Below are 19,262 nucleotides of genomic sequence, written 5' to 3' on the forward strand. Positions count from 1 at the left end.
AAAAGTAATTCAATCTTTTTAGTTAAACTGCGACACAATTTGAAAGGCATATTTGTGACAGATGGTAATCAACCATTTCGTCAGGAAATTTGCACAATTAGGTTGCAATTTCAGTTGTTTAAAAAACGACAGGATTTTGTTGTTGTTTTCTACAACAAGTTACAATAACTTATTCAAATTCATAAGCTTTTATTGGTAAAAATATTAAACGAAAATTTTAACTTACCGAAAACGAGTTAAAATTGAGCTCAAATTGACTTTTTTTTGTAAAGAATTTTTTTTATATTATCTGCAAATGATATTCAAATGACTTTTCCTCTATTTTATTTTGTATTTTCTTGATAATCGTTAGTATTAAAATCTTATTCATTCTAATTCAGATAATGAAAAAAAATCCACTTGCATTCAAGAGATAGGTTTCAGAAATCGCAGAAGAAATGGTCAAAAGAAAGGTTTTAGAAAAATTTGGTACCGACAACAGATGTATTTTTGGTCATTAAGACCTTTGTGGTTAAACAGGTTTGTGTTCAGCAAATTAAAAAAAACAAACAATCTATGCCTTTATGCACTTTTCTTCATCTACACATTAATGTGAAATACAAAGCCGCTAGTTTGAAGCTCCCAAAAGCACTGTTAGCGAGCCTCTACATTTATGTTGTTAATCGTAGAAGCTTTACGAAGAGCAATCGAAAATTATTCACTTCATAAACTCGGGACAAAAAATAATTGTATTGTGTAATTTAAATCAAGTATCTGGGAGTGGATTCTTATCGAAAAAAATATAAAGTTTTACGTGAGCTTTATTTCCAAAAAAATAAAGAATTTTTTTATTTTAAAGACGCATTGTTTAAAAAATTGCAGCAATTTTTTAATTTTTTTTACACATTCTTATCATTATTCCCTTACTAGACCATCGGTGTTATCTCTTCGGACTCTTTGGATTCTCGAGAAATCCTAATCCTGATCCTGATGGTCCGAGATGGCATCGCTTCATGGTCCTACCATAAGAAACATTGGTCCGGAGATACCGTCCTGACCACTGTTTCTTCTAGCTCTAGTAAAAGCATTTTCTGCTATAGGAACGTGGCTTAATTGAGGTCCTTCTTAAGGACTCAAGAAGACAACCTTTTACAGCCGTAAGCTTGAATTTTGTATACACAATAAACCCCGAATATTTCGGAGCAATGTGGAGTATCCGCTCTACTTACTGTTGGCCGACTGTGCCGAATGCAGCTGCAACGAACCACCACCGGCGGCCGCACTCGCAATGTTGTGGGGCAGAAACGCCGCTGCCACGGCAGCGTGCGCATTAAAGTACGCCATCCGCGAGGCCGCCGCCATCTGCATCTGGTGCGGATCGGCACAACCGGCCGCTGCCGCCGCAGCCGCAAACGACGCCTGCCCGACGGTGGTCGGATAGAGTGATGGGGTGACCGCCGACACGACACCACTGGGCCGGGTCGATTCGCCACTGCTGCCGAGCCCGAGCAGCTCCTGGATGGCGAACGGTGACCGCTGGGGCATGGTTTGAACAGGGCGGTGAAGGGCGGCGGCTGCTGCTGCTGCTGCTGCCGCCGCTGCGGCCGGTGCGGTGACGTGTATCGTTTCGGTACGGGGCAAGGGCTCCAGATTCATGCTAGCCGCGGACCTAGCGTCAGCCGATCGTAGCAGGCAGGCTGGTGAGTCTGCTTTGCCCCCGAAAAATGGTTGAGAAACCAAAAGGCCTGCCAGGGATTTGGGTGTTGGGTGGCGTGTTTACACTCCTGTAGGGTAGACTACTAACAGACACACTGAAACACACACGCGCGCACACAACACTGGATGAAAAGCGACTACTTTGAGCTACACATTGTTTGCCTCTTATTTACGTGAGACCTTGGGCGTCAACACAAGAGCATGTACAGGGAAGAACCATCTAGCAATGACGCCGGATGATGGGCGATTTGTTTGAATACTGTGATGGCCGTATGGTGGCGCTCGCCGCCGCGAAACACGCCAATGCGCGTCCAGAATCGACCCGTGTGGCTGATGGCCAATGCATGCTTCTATTCAGATCCTGCCGAACTTGATGGCATTGGGGCACAATTTCCATTCACTTCTTTAGCGAATACAGTTACACTATTACAACAAAAGCACACCAGATTCATACACACACACACATAGAGACGGGCACACAAAACCACCCACACACGTGATGTCACTGTTTGTTATCATTAACTTGAGCCACACGCCACAAGGACTCTCCAGCTAGGCTTTTTTGTTGTCGTTGACTGGCTGGCAGTCTGCTGCTCACCGACACCTATCTGCGAGGAACATCATCATCCATCCCATCTGTGTCGTACAGGTTGGCGAACCAAAAACTCGACTGAAACAGTGAAACAAACAAAAAGAACACACAGACACGGCAACGTATCACCAACGCGAGCGCAAACTGTTACGACACCGACCGACCGACCAACCGAGCGATGATTGCGTGCCGTTCGAGCGCGTTTGGAATCCTGACGTGAAATGTAAAGTGAAATGAGTCCGCGCCCGCAATGAGATGATGATGAGCCGCGGCTGATGATGCTTTGGTTCGCGTGCACTGCAGCAGCCTAGGCTAGAGCGCTGTGCGTTGGAAAATCGCGCTTCGGCTTTTCGAGTGAGAGCACCCCAATCAAGCTCTCTCTCTTTCTCTCACTCTCTCATTCTCACCCTCCCTCTCTGCTTTGTTCTTTTGTGTCGTGTTAGGTATCGCTTGGTACGCTTTCGCGTGGTATATAGGCGCGCGCGCGCGTCCATTACACACTCCGCCATTGAGCACGGCTGTGCGAGTAGGCGTGGTATCGCTACGCTTAGGGGCGTTTTGCGAATAAATGGTTCCAGTGCAGCTTATATACTTCGCGGTCGCGCTTCTTTTTTATTTCGTCCGTTTTCTGTGCAATTTTCAGTCGGGCTTGTTACACAGTGGATTAGCAGCAAAACTGACTTTACCGTGGGTTGGTTTCGTGGGCTGAGAGTAAATTGGGGGAAAAATGGACGAAGGGCACAACACACACACACACACCGAGCAGCGTAGTATTTTAAACGATGGAGTCGTAAAATCTGTAATTTTATTACTGATTTAACAATGAGAACATGTTAATTAAAACAGTAATTAGTTTGTTATTGATTGGCTGAATCTTGACAGTGGCAGCGCGTCGCTTCGCCGCGTTCGGTCGAGGGAACCGGAAAGGTGATACAGGCATGGCACAGGCGCAAAGGAGGAGAAGCTTGCGTCCGATCGTTCGTTCGGACCGGCCGGATGGAGATAGCGATAAACGGATGCGGGGCATGGATTGAGGAATTTGTAGCAGTTGAGGCTACTTCTCGATGGCTGGTGGCTAACTAGTAAGTTGTGGTTATTTTTAAGCGACTCGATTGCTTTTAACATTCTGCTGCCTGACTTAGGAACACATCATAGATCGGGTAATTAATTTTTGGGTCAGTTCATAGTGCATTTGCAAGTGTTTCAGTTGAGGAAGGTATGATTCGATTGGTTGGAGATATAAGTAGTGTTTTGAGGACAGTAAATGAGGTAAAGGTTAGTGTCCGAATTGTCAACATGATTGTTTGAACTGCAAAAGATGCAGCGAGAGTGCTAAACCTCAATGATTGCTCAATGATGCTCGTGTTTTTGAGAGTTTCTTTCTGATGGCAAGTAAATGAAGCTTATTTGCTAAAATAAAGCTAAAATGTGTGTGTAAAAAATATAACTTCATGCAAGAGCATAAAGAGTTCTTCGTGATGTGAATGTATTTTAATTGAATTATTAAAGCTTTAAGTAAACTTAAACAAAAGGTAAAAGAGACATTTACATTCAAAAATGATATATATTTCAAGTTAGAAACGAAATATTATGTTCTTATCCTGTCCAAACAGCAGCAAACATTGGATTGTAATTTTTCAATTGAATTTTAAACTGCAAATGACATCAAACTACAATAGGCAGTAATATTGATTAGTAAAATCAATATTACTAGACATAAAACAACGACATCTACCTGATGAATACAACATATACACTCACAATATTAGACCTGCACAACAACCACACATCCACAACCGAGTCCCGGAGTAAATTCATAATAAAAAGTATACTTAATTTAGAGAAGATTTTTTCCATCTGATCAATATTATTTTGGGTACGATTACTGAACCTTTGAAACCCATATCAAGAGCACAATTATTGAAATACATTTATCTACTAAATTGATTGCTTTAAACCTCAAAATTAAGAAAGAAATATTCTTGAACAAAATGTTTGTGCTAGAAAAATTAATCATTTCAAATTTATTTAAGTTTTCGGTCATGACAACCTATTTTTAAAATAATCTTTTGAATAAAAGTTTCACGTAACTTCCTAAAACACTCAACACTTAAACGCTTTGCGCTTCTTGCAATTAATCGTCGGAAAACGAGATAAATTTCTCCGTCTTTTGAGCTGGATAACACTGTTTTTGTTTGATAAGGGAAAAAATAATCTATTTCAAATCCTTTTAGCACGATTTTACATCAATTACACACCCGAAAAACTAATCCCACACGCTACATGCTTTCCGGGTCTTGAGTGACGCATTTTTCAATCACCAAAACCAGCACAGCGAGGAAGAGTTGCAGCTTCCGGGGTGGCCTTCTTCACAAAAGTTTGGGTTATTTTTTTCTTTCTTTTGCTGTTGCTTTATTAATCTCAATTATGTCCCGCACATCTGCGGTTCATTCACCAATCAAACGCAAATGGCGGAAATTGTCATTGGACCAATGAAATCGTCAAAAGAGAGGCGCAACCAAATAAAAAAAAAAAAAAAACGGAATCAGGCACCCCACCGGGTGCCACACAACATTTCGAATCAATGTGCCCAAAAAAACTCACCCAACCGTTCGTCCAAAGACGGGGTATATGGTTTGGCCTGGCACCACAAAGAAGTGAGCAGTTTTTTTTCCCAATTTTCCAAACTTCTTTCTTCCCTGAAAAAGCCTCCAAAAAGACGCTTCTTTTTCATCGCTTTTCACACGCGGACAGTCGCAATGGTCGCACCCCAACGGACCGATCGTTCCGAGAGGGGAGGGGGGGGGGGGAGGGGGGGGGGACTTGAAGTCCATGAAAATTAAACACAAAAACTGGGAAATTGTTTCCTGGCTTTGGTTGCATTGTTACTTAACTCGACAATGATTAAAACGGAAGGGATTAGCGAAGCGAATCTTCATCATGCGGGTTTCCGCTGCTCGGAGCCAAACTTCAAGAGTTTGCTCCCGTACTTTCTTATCGATTTTTGGCCAAACGTAGCACCGATGAGGGGATTATGTCACACCGAAACTTCCTTGGCCCGAAACTGTTTGATGTTTCAAAGGGGACGAGGGCTCACGATTGTTCCCTTTACTTGTGCCATTTTTTTTTTAAATCATCAATTCCTGTTAAATTGTATCATGCGCATGTGAGAAGAAAGAAGTTATCCAAATGGTGTTTTTTTTTTTTTGAAAGCAAGATGGAAGCATTTCTTTAGATAATAATTTCTACCATCCTCGAATCACATCTGTCATTCAAAACAAACTTCAAATCATTCATTGCAGTGTAAACACTGCAAATAACTGGCAGCAAACTGCTTTCGCTCTTTTCCCACGAGTCATACAAATAATCACTCGGATCAATCCCGGTCTCATCCGGCCGTAAAGAGCAGCACCCGTACGCAAAACTATCCGTAATATATGCCGATGAAAAGTGCTACTCAAACCGTAGCGAAGGTGACGTTGGTACCGAGAACTCGGGATGGTATAATGGTATAAAGTATCTCACAACGATGACGATGACTGTGATGCATCAGTTGCTTGTACTCCGTGGAGAGAGAATCGAACGAGTCAGACTATTTTGCCACCGAACCTGAAAGTGAACCGCTTTTTCATGCATCGAGCTGGAAAATCTGCGATCATCCATCAGCAAATAATCGTGAGCCATTTTTATTCGTTATCAGTAATCAGTATCGGTTCGGAGCTTCCGGCCGCGGGCGGGGGTAAGGCTTTCAAGTAATTCCAATATTGAAGATGACACCTTTCCCGTGTGTTGCAAGCAGCATCACACGATTTTTATGCACATGAATCGGTCGGGATACAATTGGATGTCAATAAAGCGTGGGGAAGCTGTACTTACATCTCTTGTGTGAAAGGGTAGTAGTAACATGGCTTTGAATAGCTCGACTTTTAGCTATTTTTCCTTCCTTTCCAGCTCGATCCTTGTGCTGCTTTATTTTGACAAGCAAAAGTTATAGATATTGCGTTATTTTTACATATGTCAACAGAGTGTTCTGGCGATTTATCTTACTAATTGTCGATTTTTGTATGATGGCACTTTTGCAAGAAACGGCAAGAGTATGTTTGACTTGCTCCTAGCGAATCTATAGCCTGATAACCGTCTGTAACCACTTTGATGAAATTATCTGACAAGTTGTTCGGTCAAATATCTTTTAAAGGACTTGAGCGTATCATTCTGTAAAGCAGCAAGCAGCAAGAACTTATTGTATAGGTCCAGAAAGTGTGATCATTTCGGTGAGAAAGTGAGAAAATGAGTGGGGAGGTGAGAGAAGAAAGTGAGTGAGAAGTGAGAAGAAAAATGTTGCCTTTACTATTGGTGAAGTAACATTGTTTTGAAAGGTTTATACTACTGTGTCCGAAAAGCAAGGTGACATTGGATGTCAAATTTTTTCACTTGTCAATATGTATGTTTTTGACATGTTTCTGCCACGTTTCAAATCACAACATCCACCCGGCTAGGAGTGGCAATTTGTTTTCGGAGCAACGTAAAGTGTTTTTGTCCATATTGACCATGTCCAAGTTTGTGGAGCAGCGCGCATGTATCAAATTATGTTTGCGCAATGAAATGAACGCTGCGGAAACATTGCGGATGTTACAAAAAGCCTTCGGGAGAAAAGCCTAAGACGAAGAAAAATGTGTACAAATGGTACAGTGATTTCAAGAATGGCCGTGAGAAGGCCGAAGACGAGAACCGTCCGGGGAGACCATCCACGTCGTCTAAATCAAGGATTTGGTAGTCAACAATCGTCGGTTGACGATACGAGACCTTTCGGAAGCTCCATCCGGCGAAATATTGTTCCGCAATCGCCGTATGCGCCAGATTTGGCACCAACCGACTTCTGGCTGTTCAACAAGCTAAAACGGCCGCTTCGGGGACACCGTTTTGACACTATCGAGGGGATAGAAGCCGCAGCGGCAGCGGAACTAAAGGACATCCCAGCATCCGCGTTTTCCATCTGCTTCGAGGAGTGGGAGAAGAGGTAGAAGAGGCGCATTGCAACCGATGGGGAGACCATTTAAGTCAAGGTCACTTCATGTTTCGGTCACAGTAGTATTTAGCGATGGCTAGTGAAATTTCACACAAATTTTGACATTTCTTTATGAATATGATTCATTTAATTCTGAAAAGAGTTCAGAAATAGCTCGATTATTCAGGATAGGACAGTAGATTGAGACCATCTACTATTGTGCATAACAATAAAAACGAGATTTTGAAGTCAATTTTCAACGAATCGATTAAAAAATTAGTTGAGCATTAGTTGAGCATTTTGGAAAAAAAAAATCTCCTATCATTGGACAAAGTATTAAATCGATTCTAAGTCTCATTTTACCATTCAACGCTTTTGAACTTTATTTTTGTTTTAATCCTTTCTTAAATTATAATAAATCGCCATCGAGCCGTAATACTTGAACTAAAAAGAAAAATAAAGTATGAACTGACGGAAAAAATCTGTAAACTAAAATGCTGTAGATAATTCAGATGCTGCTCACCGAGCTGTAATGCTTAAAGAAAGGTCAGTTGCTGATGAAATTTCTAAAAAAATATTGGTAAACTTATTTAGAAGTATCGAAAGTAGCAGTTTGAAAATCGAATATGAAAGTGGTCATTATTTGTTGTCCGTTACTGTAGCTAGTAGATGATTAGGGTTTTCAAGTCACTAATAGTCAGCCATGCGTCATTGGGCAGGTCAAGTTCGGTAGCAGATTTAGAGGCAATTATGAAGCCAATAATCGTATAGTCCTTTGAATGCTCTTTGAGTTTGAGTTTGAGGCGAATCAAAAGAGTTAATACTCAAGCTTATTTCTTTAGAATCTTTTTTGAAGTAAAATTTTAATAACAAATTGAACGATACATACATATACACCGCTAAAAATGCTAGCAGAACTAATCCAGCTTGTTAATGCAGGCCGTTTGCACGCATATCAAATTTCAATTACCCACTATACTAACACCACCAAGGATCAAATTAAAACTTAACGCTCACCAGAAGAAAGTTTCGTAGAAAAGAAGGAACAATTCATCTGCATTCATTACCCCACAAACAAACAAACAAAATCACTCAATTCCTTTCTTCCCACACTGCACGATAGAGCGTTTTTCTTTCGAAAAATTTCTTCCCTTTCTCTTACTGGCCCATTGTATTGACAGCAAGAATTGGCTTTCAAGCCACAATAGTTTGATCGGTAACTGTCAGGCCGAATAAAAACAATCTCGCTGAAGAAACAGACGCACAATCGTCCGGATGTTGTGGTGGAAGATTTAGAAAACATTAAAAACAAGAAAGAAATAAGGCTTTATTCATGCTCAAACACACAAGACTACACTAACTGTATCGAGTTACACATCTCCGGCAGCGTTTGCTGCTCGTAGAGTCCCGCGGTAGTCGAAAAGTTTTATTTGCGCTAAAACATCACCAAAACAAGGCAATTCGCTTGTGCCCGCTTGTACTCCCCCCGAAAAAAAAACTGTCCATTGTCCATTCGTTTGTTTCTCGGGTTTTGGCGTCCAGTAATTCGATACGCTCCAGCCTCGTTTCGATCCTTGTCTTCCTTGTTTTTTGAAACGGATTTTTTTTTCTTTTCTTTTCGCCGATCGGTTGTTAAGGTTGCGTTCGTTTCCATCGCAACGCTTGAGCATCCCTGGAAATGAGTGGAGATTACTAGGATTGCTCCTGGCATATTTTTTTTTCTTCTGTTGCTTTGTTGGTTCCTCTATTTAATTCTTTCAGTTCAATTCTCCAATCTCACTCCCTGCTCCCTCGTCCACATTCCTCACGGCGCTCTCGGCGCGCTGTTTCTGTGGTCGCAAATTACGGTCCACAGTCTTTGTCCGTTGGTGCCAACAATATTTGCCAACGGATGATGACGCTGGGTGGATGATGCACAGGCGCACCAAATTCATAATTATGCCTTCAACCATTTTAACGCTGCACCTCTTTAGATTGCGTTCCAGTCATCTTACTAAATGCAATCTCTCTGTGTGTAGGTGCTTGGCCGATTTGCGAATTATGGAATCGCGCTTGTTTTTTTTTTTTAGTTGTTGCCTTCTCGGGATGCCTTTCAGCTTGTTTTCCACTTCATTTTTATACGCGCTTTACTTTTACGGTCTCATTTATAGCTGCAGCCGGGGCACCTTTTTCTTCCTTCTTACTCATTCATTCTTTCTCTCTCTCTCTTTCGGAGGCGTCTCCCAGGTGCATTACACACAAGTGAAAAGTTAATTATGTTGTTTGATTTTTCTCGCTTTCCTTTTTGCGACGCGCGTTAATTACTCCACATCTAATGAATGGAGATGGTAACGCCCTGCCCGATACCTGCCCCGTTTTGGAGGAAACACTCCCTTTCTTCATGGCATGGCAGTTGGAGAAAAAAAAAAAAAACTCCACTGCGGACAGTAACGATCATAGTTGGCTCCGGCGAAAACATTTTTTCATCCCCACCTCGCCATCTTTACGTGCTTGCGCTGGTCGCATACGGGTCTCGCAACAATGCCAACACGGTAAGCGCATTTTCGCGGAAAGAAAATCTGCATCACAATCGGAAAAAAAGAGCGAAGCCGGCTTCGGGATCAAAGCAAAACCACAAAGCACCGCGCTTGTGGGGCCATTTGTCGCAAAAGGTAGAAGATAATTTGGTACTTGTGTGTGATGTGTGCGTGTGTGTGCGTGTGCTTGTGTGAAGCGCGCACTATGGCGTTCATGATGATGGTGATGATGATGATTTGCACCACGTGTCTTCACCGGTGATGCGATTTGCACCGTACAAAATGCAAATGGATCGATCCACTTCAACACACCACTGGCAGATCGAAATGTTGGCGAATGGCGGTTGTGCGCCACTTTTCCAAGCCGAACGATTGACAACATGCACTTAGGATGCCACTTTCGTTAGTTCAAACGCGCGAGTTTCGGTTCAAGGCGGTGTGACCTTTTCCTCACAGGCTACTACCACATGCAGCTCACACACTCACTCAAGCTGCCACGCTAATTTTGGAGTACAAAAAGTAAGAAATATGGTTGTTTACATGAGATGGGTAGTACTTTGAATTGTGTACGTGTTGGATCACAGCACTTAGCAGTTCATTAACAAAACATTTGCAAAAGAAGGAATATGTTTATTTCGATTGAACAAAAAGAGAAAATGTTTATTATTCTATCTTAAAAAATGTATGAGTATGAGTTGTTTCTTCAATTGCTTTGCTAAGCCAATCAACCAAGAAATGTTGGCTATTTGTCAGAGAGACAATAAGTATCTTATTACAATAAGCAAAGTTTCCTATAAGATCTACTATTAAGCCGTTTCTTTCAAACTACGAATACGGCAATTAAAATTTTCATTCTGTTTCGTTGTTCGCGCTGGTGTTTCGTTCAAGCAGACCATTAATGAAGCGTTACGAAGCGATATATTGTGTTCATATTATGTTAAAATTTGCAGTGAAAAAAACAGCTTGTACATGAGACGATGCATAATAGTAAGAAAGAAGTCTTGAGAGTGTCGTTCGATACAAACAGATTAGATAAATTGTTGCTTATTCAAGTAAGCTTAATTTTACGAATGGAGATAATGGAGAGTTGTTGGTATGCATTTAAGTAGATTAGTTTTTTAACATTCTACAGATCTGTTTTTATTGATATTATTTATTAAAAATGTGGCAAAAAACTGGGAAAAGCAATTTTCTTCAAATCTCTTCAACATCTGTCCAAAAGCTTTGCTGTAAATCTCATCGGATGGGAGAAGCGCATTGATTTCATGCATCTTTGCTTACGCTATTGCTCAATAGAGGGCGCACCACACCGTACACCACTTTAATTCACCACGCAAGTGGTGAGCGGTGAAAATATGGATTTGAATTTGTGTTTCGTTGTGCTATATAAAACATATAAGATTATTCCGTATTTACTGTTGCTGTTGTAATATATTTGTGATTAATGAGCAGATAAATTATTCAGCCAAGAAAAACAGGCATTAAAAGCATCTTCATTTGCTCATTGCACGTGGTTAAACTCTCTAATGAAAACTGTGAATCGGTTCGGTTGCGCTGAAGTGTGCTTAAACAATACTATTTTATCAAGAATAAATGATCAATGATGAGCTATTTGCTAGCCATTGTCCAAGCACGCGCCTTTTCCGCGACACCCTTCGCAAAACAAACCGTAAGTGGCCTCATTTCGAGCTTCATATCAACTTGACAAAAGGTAACACGGTAACACTATTATAACTACTAGCGATCCAACCGTCCAGAGTGAATATTGCCGCTCGGTTATAAACAAAGCCCTCGGAGATAGACGAAAGGACATCACGTTCCGTGCCGAGCGGTCGAGTGTCGAGTGAAAATGGGAATATTAATTCAATTGCACGATTCGCCAATTCAATACGGAGGAAAACGGGTCTCCACCATCATCAACCGAAAGTTGGCCCAAAATGTCCCCCCGGGCTATTAACTCTACACCGTCTGCGAGCTACGTGTGTTCGTGTGTACATTTATTTTGATGACACTGTCACTGAAGTATGCAACAAATCCGCTTCGAGAGAGTTTTTGGGGAGGACAAACTCTTCCCCGGTGCTTCGTCACGTGCTTGTCCTAATCAACCCGGGGAGGGAAGGGAAGAAAAAGGCGAACGCACACCGGAGCAGCGCACGCACCATTACATCGATTTCAAATTGCCTCCGGCGACGCGCTTGATCGATTGAACAATTTATGAGTCATCACAATCATCATCACAATTATTATTATCCATCAACCTACCCGGTTCCGCTGGCTGGAAAATTACTATTTTTTCCTTTCCAGCATTTCCACCCGTTGCGTCACGGAAGCACGGAAGCCACAGAAGTCACCAATAGCGCCAGCAGGATTCGTGTTTTTCCTTGCCGTCCTTTATGTAACTTATGGCCACCACCCCAAGGGCAATGGTTGTCAACGGTCACACAATACATAACATTACGTGATTTTGTCATTTTTTCCACCATTTGCCTTTTTTTCTCTTGCGCTACTGTTATCGCTTTTGGGTCCCTTTTTTTCCTTGCTTGTCGGGTTTGCCTTCCTTTCGCCACGCTACGTTGCTGCTTGATGGTGGTGTTGACGAGGGATTAATGCGAATATCGAAATTACACGACTGCAATTATGACTCTGAGGATGCTTTTGCTTTTTGCTTCTTTCATTTCGCATTGAAACAGTTGATTTACTTACTAATTAACAAAATAATCAACTGAACACGTTACTATCTAAAATGGCATATAAGCACAAGTGTGAGATACATTCTACAACATTAGTGAGTAATTGATACAAAAAAACGATAATTTTAGAACTTTACTCTACTCTTTCTTATCTCAAACGATCGATTCAGGACAAGATGTGGATGTTTCGAATCGTTAGCTTAAAATAAAATTTATATTAATCTCAAGCAACGAAACAACAGAGGAATTACTTAATTTGATGATCAAGGGGCGAAAGTATTCGAGAAAATAATCCTATAAAAGCGTGCTAGTAGCAGCACGTCGCTATATAAGTCAGCCAACAGCCCTGACCAATACCTTTTGCTGATCGTTGGACTGAAAAGAATCATTAATGAAGCTCATGGTGCGCACGAGCCACATTAAGGATCTTTGAGTTGTTCTTCGATACAAATCTAGCTTTTGACTTGCAAGCTGTGGAAGTGATCACTTGTGGAAATCAAATAGTGGGGTCTTAAGGCTTCAAAGATCTAACCCAGTCACTCAGTATATCAACTAGCCGGCGTTCGGCTAGTGGTTTTCGGGCTCCAACCGCTCGGCAATGGATGTCGTGTGGCACAAATAAATGTTTGTGGTTCATTATTTGTTTGGGCCGTTGTTTTCCACTGATTGAATTATTGAATAAAACCACAAACTCGTCCTTGTTGACTCATTTTAAAGGTAAAATTACTTTTTTCATCAACGTTGTGCTCATTTATTCTACTTTTACTATTAAGCAGTCTAGTAAAGGATGATAGATCGAGAGCAAAACGTACCTAAACGACTGTTGATGCCTCTCAAACTGTAACATACAGTCCAGCACAGGTTATATCTACATTTTGTTTTACACCATAAAAGCATGCCAAAGTATTTTAAAATGTGGTTTAGAATTATGAAAAGCTCATTTCACTCGAGAAACATGAAGGTCAAGCGGTGAAGAAGGAATTCAAAATATATGCACGTATGAGACATAAATTATGCTTTTAAAAATATTTATTCCGATTTTTTGTACTTAGCCAGCATCGAAGGAAATCTCATTACAATTTTCCCCCATTAGCTTATCGGGTTTTTTCTATCGTTTTTTCTCAAAGAAGACAAACACACTTCAAAGACTCAACTCAAGATTTCCTTTCACAAATCATCACATCGTTAGAAGAAATGGATACCTTTTTTTCTTTTGCACCATTTTACACCAACCACAAGCATTTGGCCCATTCATGCAGAACACAGAACTGCTCACATAACGAGCATAATCTGTCAGGTCACAAAACTGTTTATGTCTCGCAGTAATAGGATTACCAGCTTAATTCCCGTTTTGGGCCCGGAAGCAATAAACACAATCATTTTATCATCAACCACAAAAGTCTAATTTTTTTTTAAAAACATCAAAAGTTTGCTTCTTTTAGAAAACAAAACAAGGAGAAAGAGAGAGAGAGAGAGTAAAGAAGAAAGAATCCAAACAAACCAAAAGGACATTATAGTGTGTGGAATGGATTGGTTTTGGTTCGAGATTTTTAAGCGGCACATTGCTGCCACAACTCCCTGTGCCCGCGGGAGACAATACAAGGTTCGAAGTTTTGTCACCGTTGGCCGTCCTTCATCACCACCAGCTTTAGCCTTTCGCACGGTGGCTTCGGGGTTCGGTTTACTTCCAATTTGTAAGGCGCACAACAATTTCTCCTTCTCACTATGATCAAATTTCCTAATGATGAGAAATGATGCTGCTGATTGGTTAGACGAGATGGAGCAATGAATTTTCAAGGTAAAAAGAAGACATCAAGCAGCTCGAACCTGTCACAAAAGGTGGGGGAAAACCCGTTGGCGGGAATGGTGCGAGTTGGTGCGAGGCCGACGGACCGGATGATGGGAAATGGTTCAGAAAAATATAATGAATCTCGATCGGTAAGTAATCGAATAAAGTGCTTTCAAAAGGCTCTCGTGGCACGTGGGGAGTGGAGAAGCGAGTAAAGCAGATTCAGAATTGGAGATTGAAATGAACACACACACACACACACACGATCGTTAGCAGCAAATAGGTAAGGACCGCCGGGAAACCTAATGCAAGTGGATGGAAACCTAAATATCCTCTTGAAGTTGGACTCCTACCTTGAAGGTAGGAGTCCACACATCCCCACACAGGCACGATGGTTCTGGGTGTGGACATTGGATTGAAAATTAAAAAAAAAACAAAACCTTAGAACACAAAGTAATGGTCTTGAACTAAACTTTCTTTACTGGAAATGGAATAGTTCTTTTAAATAACATTATTGTTTCTTATCTATTTTATTGCTTCTAACTATATACAATACTTGAATCTATATATGTACTAAGCTAAGGCATTTTTTCGTTTTAAAATGAGCTTTAAAAAAGCTTAAAATTCAAATCATTTATTCTCTCCAAGGAAAACAGACATCAGAAGAAGTGGATCGCGCAATATAAACGTCAATAGTGATCAACACCTCTACGGGGAAAAACCCAAAGTTTGAAGATAGAAGTGGTGCGATGATTGTTTCTACTATTTTCCAATATTTCTAAGCCTATCAACCTATGTGGGAGATTCGATTGATTTCTCCACAGAAGTCATCCTAGAGCAACTCCTGTCCACTTGTTTTCCTGTTTCACTGCAAGGTTTACAAGATGATCCAGTAATGTCCGAGCCATTTGTGGACTTCAGACTTAAGACTTGTGGACTCAAGAGTAAATTAATCGAGCTGTAAATATAATTACACATTCTTAGAGATCGTTAAGAGATGAAGTAAATAATATATTAGAAGAACGAAGATGGATTCAATGGACTTTGTTATGAAAGTACCGCGTTTCTATGGATCTATGGACCTATGGATCATGTAAAGTTGAAACTAAATGAGGACATTTCCATGGTTTGCACTACCTACAAAATTGTAACGCCATCTGGACGTTAAACTCTAACCTTCAGCTATAATTCTTAGTAAAATTTGACCGTCCGCTCTTTGACCTGTGCTGAATCACTATGCCTTGCACGATCGGAGCTCCTACCATATACGGATGGGGAACATAGAAAAGCATTCTTTACCGCCCCACACACGGGCTATGCTCCCGGTTTTTGAAATGGTACTGCTCATATTACTGATTATTATTTTTCCACCAACTCCGGACCGGTTTCACACCTAGTGGGATGATTAAATGCTCCCGGGAGTTCTTTATTTTCCTTGCTAGAGGTCCAAACAACAGCAGCGACAGCAAAAAATAAAAAATAAAAATCACACAACCAAAGGACTATAATTGTTGTGTTTCTCATCCTATCCATTCTCACTATTAAGGCGAAACAAATCAGCGAAGTAAATGAGTAAATGAAGAGCTTGCTTGGTTGGTTTGTTGTGACGAATGACGAATGTTGCTTTCAAATGTTTTGACATATTCCCTACGAGACCTTCGTTTTGTATTTGGTTTCCCGTGTTTGAGCCCGGTGGTTTATTGTTTTCGCGCAATGATACCACACAAAAACCCCTTTTTCCCCCTGTGCCTGGTGTCACCGAGCCCAAAACTGGAAAGGAAGTTGCCCAAGCGCACAAGCCGTTTCATATTGTGCTGCCTTCAGCGTCATCGCCAAATGGAGAAATAGAAATGGATAGCTTCAGTTTTTTTTTTGTAGTTGCTTTGTTTTATTTTCACCTCACAAGATGGCTGATGTTTGCGTTAAAGAGGCAACACAAAGAACGCGAAACGGGAACACTGTCAACCACATTTGCACACGGAAACCCCTGGACGGAACCCGGGATAGGCTTACGATCGCGATAAACAATCCGGATTCCCTGGAGAGAGCGAGTGCGAAAAATAGGAAGCGTCCCCATAGAGGATCCATCCATAGAAATGGGGAAATTACTACGGTTGAAAGCGTTCCGTACCATTTTGTGCCACACGCGAATGTTGCTGTAAATGGCGGAAATGGCTTGTGCAACTAACTCGCAACGGAAGTAACCGCTCGGGCTCACAATATTTCGCATATTATAATGACTTCCTTTCATGACCATTTGCGTTTGGTTTGATGAAAAGGCTTGAATGCAATATAATTATCGTTGGCGGTACACTCTACTGGCTAAACAAAATGTCGGTGAAGAGTGTAGCAGTGTGAATCCGAGGCCTTTTGCTTAGACGTTTCATAGCAGGACGGGCGAAAAAAAAAAAAAAAGATGATCATTATATGTTGCTTTTATGTTCGTCGAAAGGGTTGTTCGTTGTGAAGTGTGTTCTTCCGGTAATTTTAGTTTTAAAATATACTTTTTTTTGCATAAAATGTAGTCTCAGTAGATGTTTTTGGAATATAATTTTACGATGATATGGGCATTACAATTTGATGATGTGCATCGCAATCAATGCTAGAAGTTCTTGAAGCCTAAAATATCATTCAAAATACTCTGAAAAGTTGAAGTACATAAGCATTTCTTTCTAAACTTATAGAGCGGTTCTGGGATTATTGGGTATTGGGATAAATTCTACAGCCCATTCCCTTATTATTTCACACAGGTAAATCGTTCCTGATTTCTAAATTGATCCACTAACATGCTCGAATATAATTTTGTTGTCTTAAGCCTCTTTCTCCCTTTCATTTAAAGTTTCCTTCCCATGTAACGGTTCATAAAAACCTCCAAAAGTGTATAACTGATCTTATGATAAATTACGATATGAATAATATTTTAAAGCGTTTCAACTCATCCTCTTATATTTCTCCAAAACATATCTAAAACTATCACCACCTCGGGACATTTGACAATGCTCAGAAAGCATTTATGCTTTGTATTAGATCCTTTTCCCAGCAAGTCTAATTGTTTAATCATACTAGTTTAGTTTGCAGGATCAGGATCTCCTTAGTCTTAGAGTCTCAACTCCTTATGGATTGTACGTTGCCTGCCATAGCAAAGTTTGGGCAAAGACGAGCATAATGTGCAATTCAAAAAGGGTGTCAGAATCGCCATTTGACTTTAAAATGACTATCAGGACTTTAAGGGACAGAATAAGCGAGGAATTGATACAGAAAATAAGAATATATGTTACGCAGTTTTATGTACAAAGCTCTCGTTAAGCCTGGTTGAGGCTCTGATGGGTAAATCACGTATTATATTTAGAAACAGTCGACAGGATATTTAGGACGATCGATATGAGGAGCTACCTCAATAGACAGAAAGCTTGAAAGACCTTATGGATACGTTTAAATTCTTCTTTTTTGTTGACTATATCTGACCATGGCACTGTGAAGCAGAAATCATCAAAACCGTGAGTCCAAGCATCTTGTAGGGTGATCCTTGGCTTAACGAGCTCTGCTACGGATTGGATGGGATTTAATCCCCAGTCATGTTGTGTGAAGACTCAGCTCCAATTTATTATTTAAAAGAACTGATATAAATTTCTCACAAACCTTATATAAATTGAAGCAAAAAGTCAACTCCATTTTCATTGCCCAATTTTCTTGCTTTCCCAGCAACCAGTTATTCAATTATTCTATAGAAAACAGCCATCAATTATTGGCCCTCCCGAAGCGCTTTTGGCCGACTATTCCCTGTCCTGCCAGCTACAAACTAAACTAAGCTACCAGCATACACAACAAAAACGACTGTTTTCACTGCAAAAAAACCCCCCGTAATGCTTGTCCTCTTTTTTGCTACATGTAACCACCTCTTCAAAACGTTGATGGGTAATTTTTTGTTGGTTTTCCCTACAGCACGTACGTGGGTCCTCGTACTCGGAGGCTTCCGGATAGGAAAGCCCGCTATTCTATTCTATTCCATTCGCCCGACCAGAAGCACTAATAAACAAACCACTCTCCACTGTGCCGGGTTCTGCCTCAACCCGCTTGCTGCAGTTTTTGATGCTTTCCATGTCAATTTTGACAGCCCACTAAGGGGAAAATTGGGTGTGAAAAAGCCTACGCGAGCGGCTGGATAGTAGGGGTCGCACAACTCAAGGGCCATCACGATGTTTGGTAACGCTACAAGAAAAAGGGACGCCAGCTGTCATGCTTCTGATTGGTGCTCTGGGTGCCTGGTGTTGCGTGTTGTTGGCGTTTGGTATTATTTATGATTTGCTTTTACTAGCAAAAAAAAAAAAACCGGAGGACGAATCGCTAGATTTCATCGCATCAAACGCGCGCGTCATCATCATAATTACAATTTTTGGAGTACGAAATTTCACACCACCAAAACAAACGCCCAACCAGGGCGCATACAAAAGAAAGGTGCGCCGATCCTTCGGAGGGTCCTTCCTTGTTTGTTGTTGTTTTGGTATAACGTGTTCGGAAAAGGTAAGGAAAAAACGCAGGCAGACAAAAAAGCCCGCACCATTTTGACACCTTTCACCATTTGCAGCAGTGGATTGTTTGCCCCGCGTCCCGATGATATCTTATTTTCCTATTATCGTCCACAAGGTGAGGGAAAATTTGTCGACAAGCTTTAAATCTGTAACAAAACAGCAGCAACTCGGGCAACAGCTCCCACTTGTTTATGTTTATACCTTTTGTCCCACTTGAAAGGCAACGAGGATGCATCGGATGCGGTTTTCTGCTTTTTGTTCCGTTTTTTTCCACTTGAAGTGTTGTTTGCTACTGCTGCTGCTGGCAACATGGTTCATTGTGTTTCGAACCGTTTTTATGTCCTATTTTTGTTTGGGCCTGAATTTTTTGGACCTGAGTCCAGAGCTCCAGAGCTGCCGGCCGTTTGCATAAGCTCCGGTTTGGTTTGCCATTGAATAGGAATTGA

The 19,262-nt window shown here is 41.1% G+C and overlaps 2 protein-coding genes across 2 annotated transcripts in view; both read right to left on the reverse strand.

The window, feature by feature from the left end:
• Nucleotides 1–1,635, reverse strand: part of LOC126568689 (homeobox protein unc-4-like) — a 51,026-nt gene extending 49,391 nt beyond the window's left edge. The window contains exon 1 of the mRNA XM_050225204.1: nt 1,209–1,635. Within this exon, the coding sequence (XP_050081161.1) occupies nt 1,209–1,635 (427 nt within the window). The remainder of the gene's footprint in view (nt 1–1,208) is intronic.
• LOC126568217 (26S proteasome regulatory subunit 7) overlaps nt 1–19,262 on the reverse strand; it is a 277,427-nt gene that overhangs the window by 1,110 nt on the left and 257,055 nt on the right. The gene's annotated exons all lie outside the window — the stretch shown is intronic.

Source organism: Anopheles maculipalpis, chromosome 2RL, assembly GCF_943734695.1.
Source record: "Anopheles maculipalpis chromosome 2RL, idAnoMacuDA_375_x, whole genome shotgun sequence".
In the NCBI taxonomy this organism is placed as follows: Eukaryota; Metazoa; Arthropoda; class Insecta; order Diptera; family Culicidae; genus Anopheles; species Anopheles maculipalpis.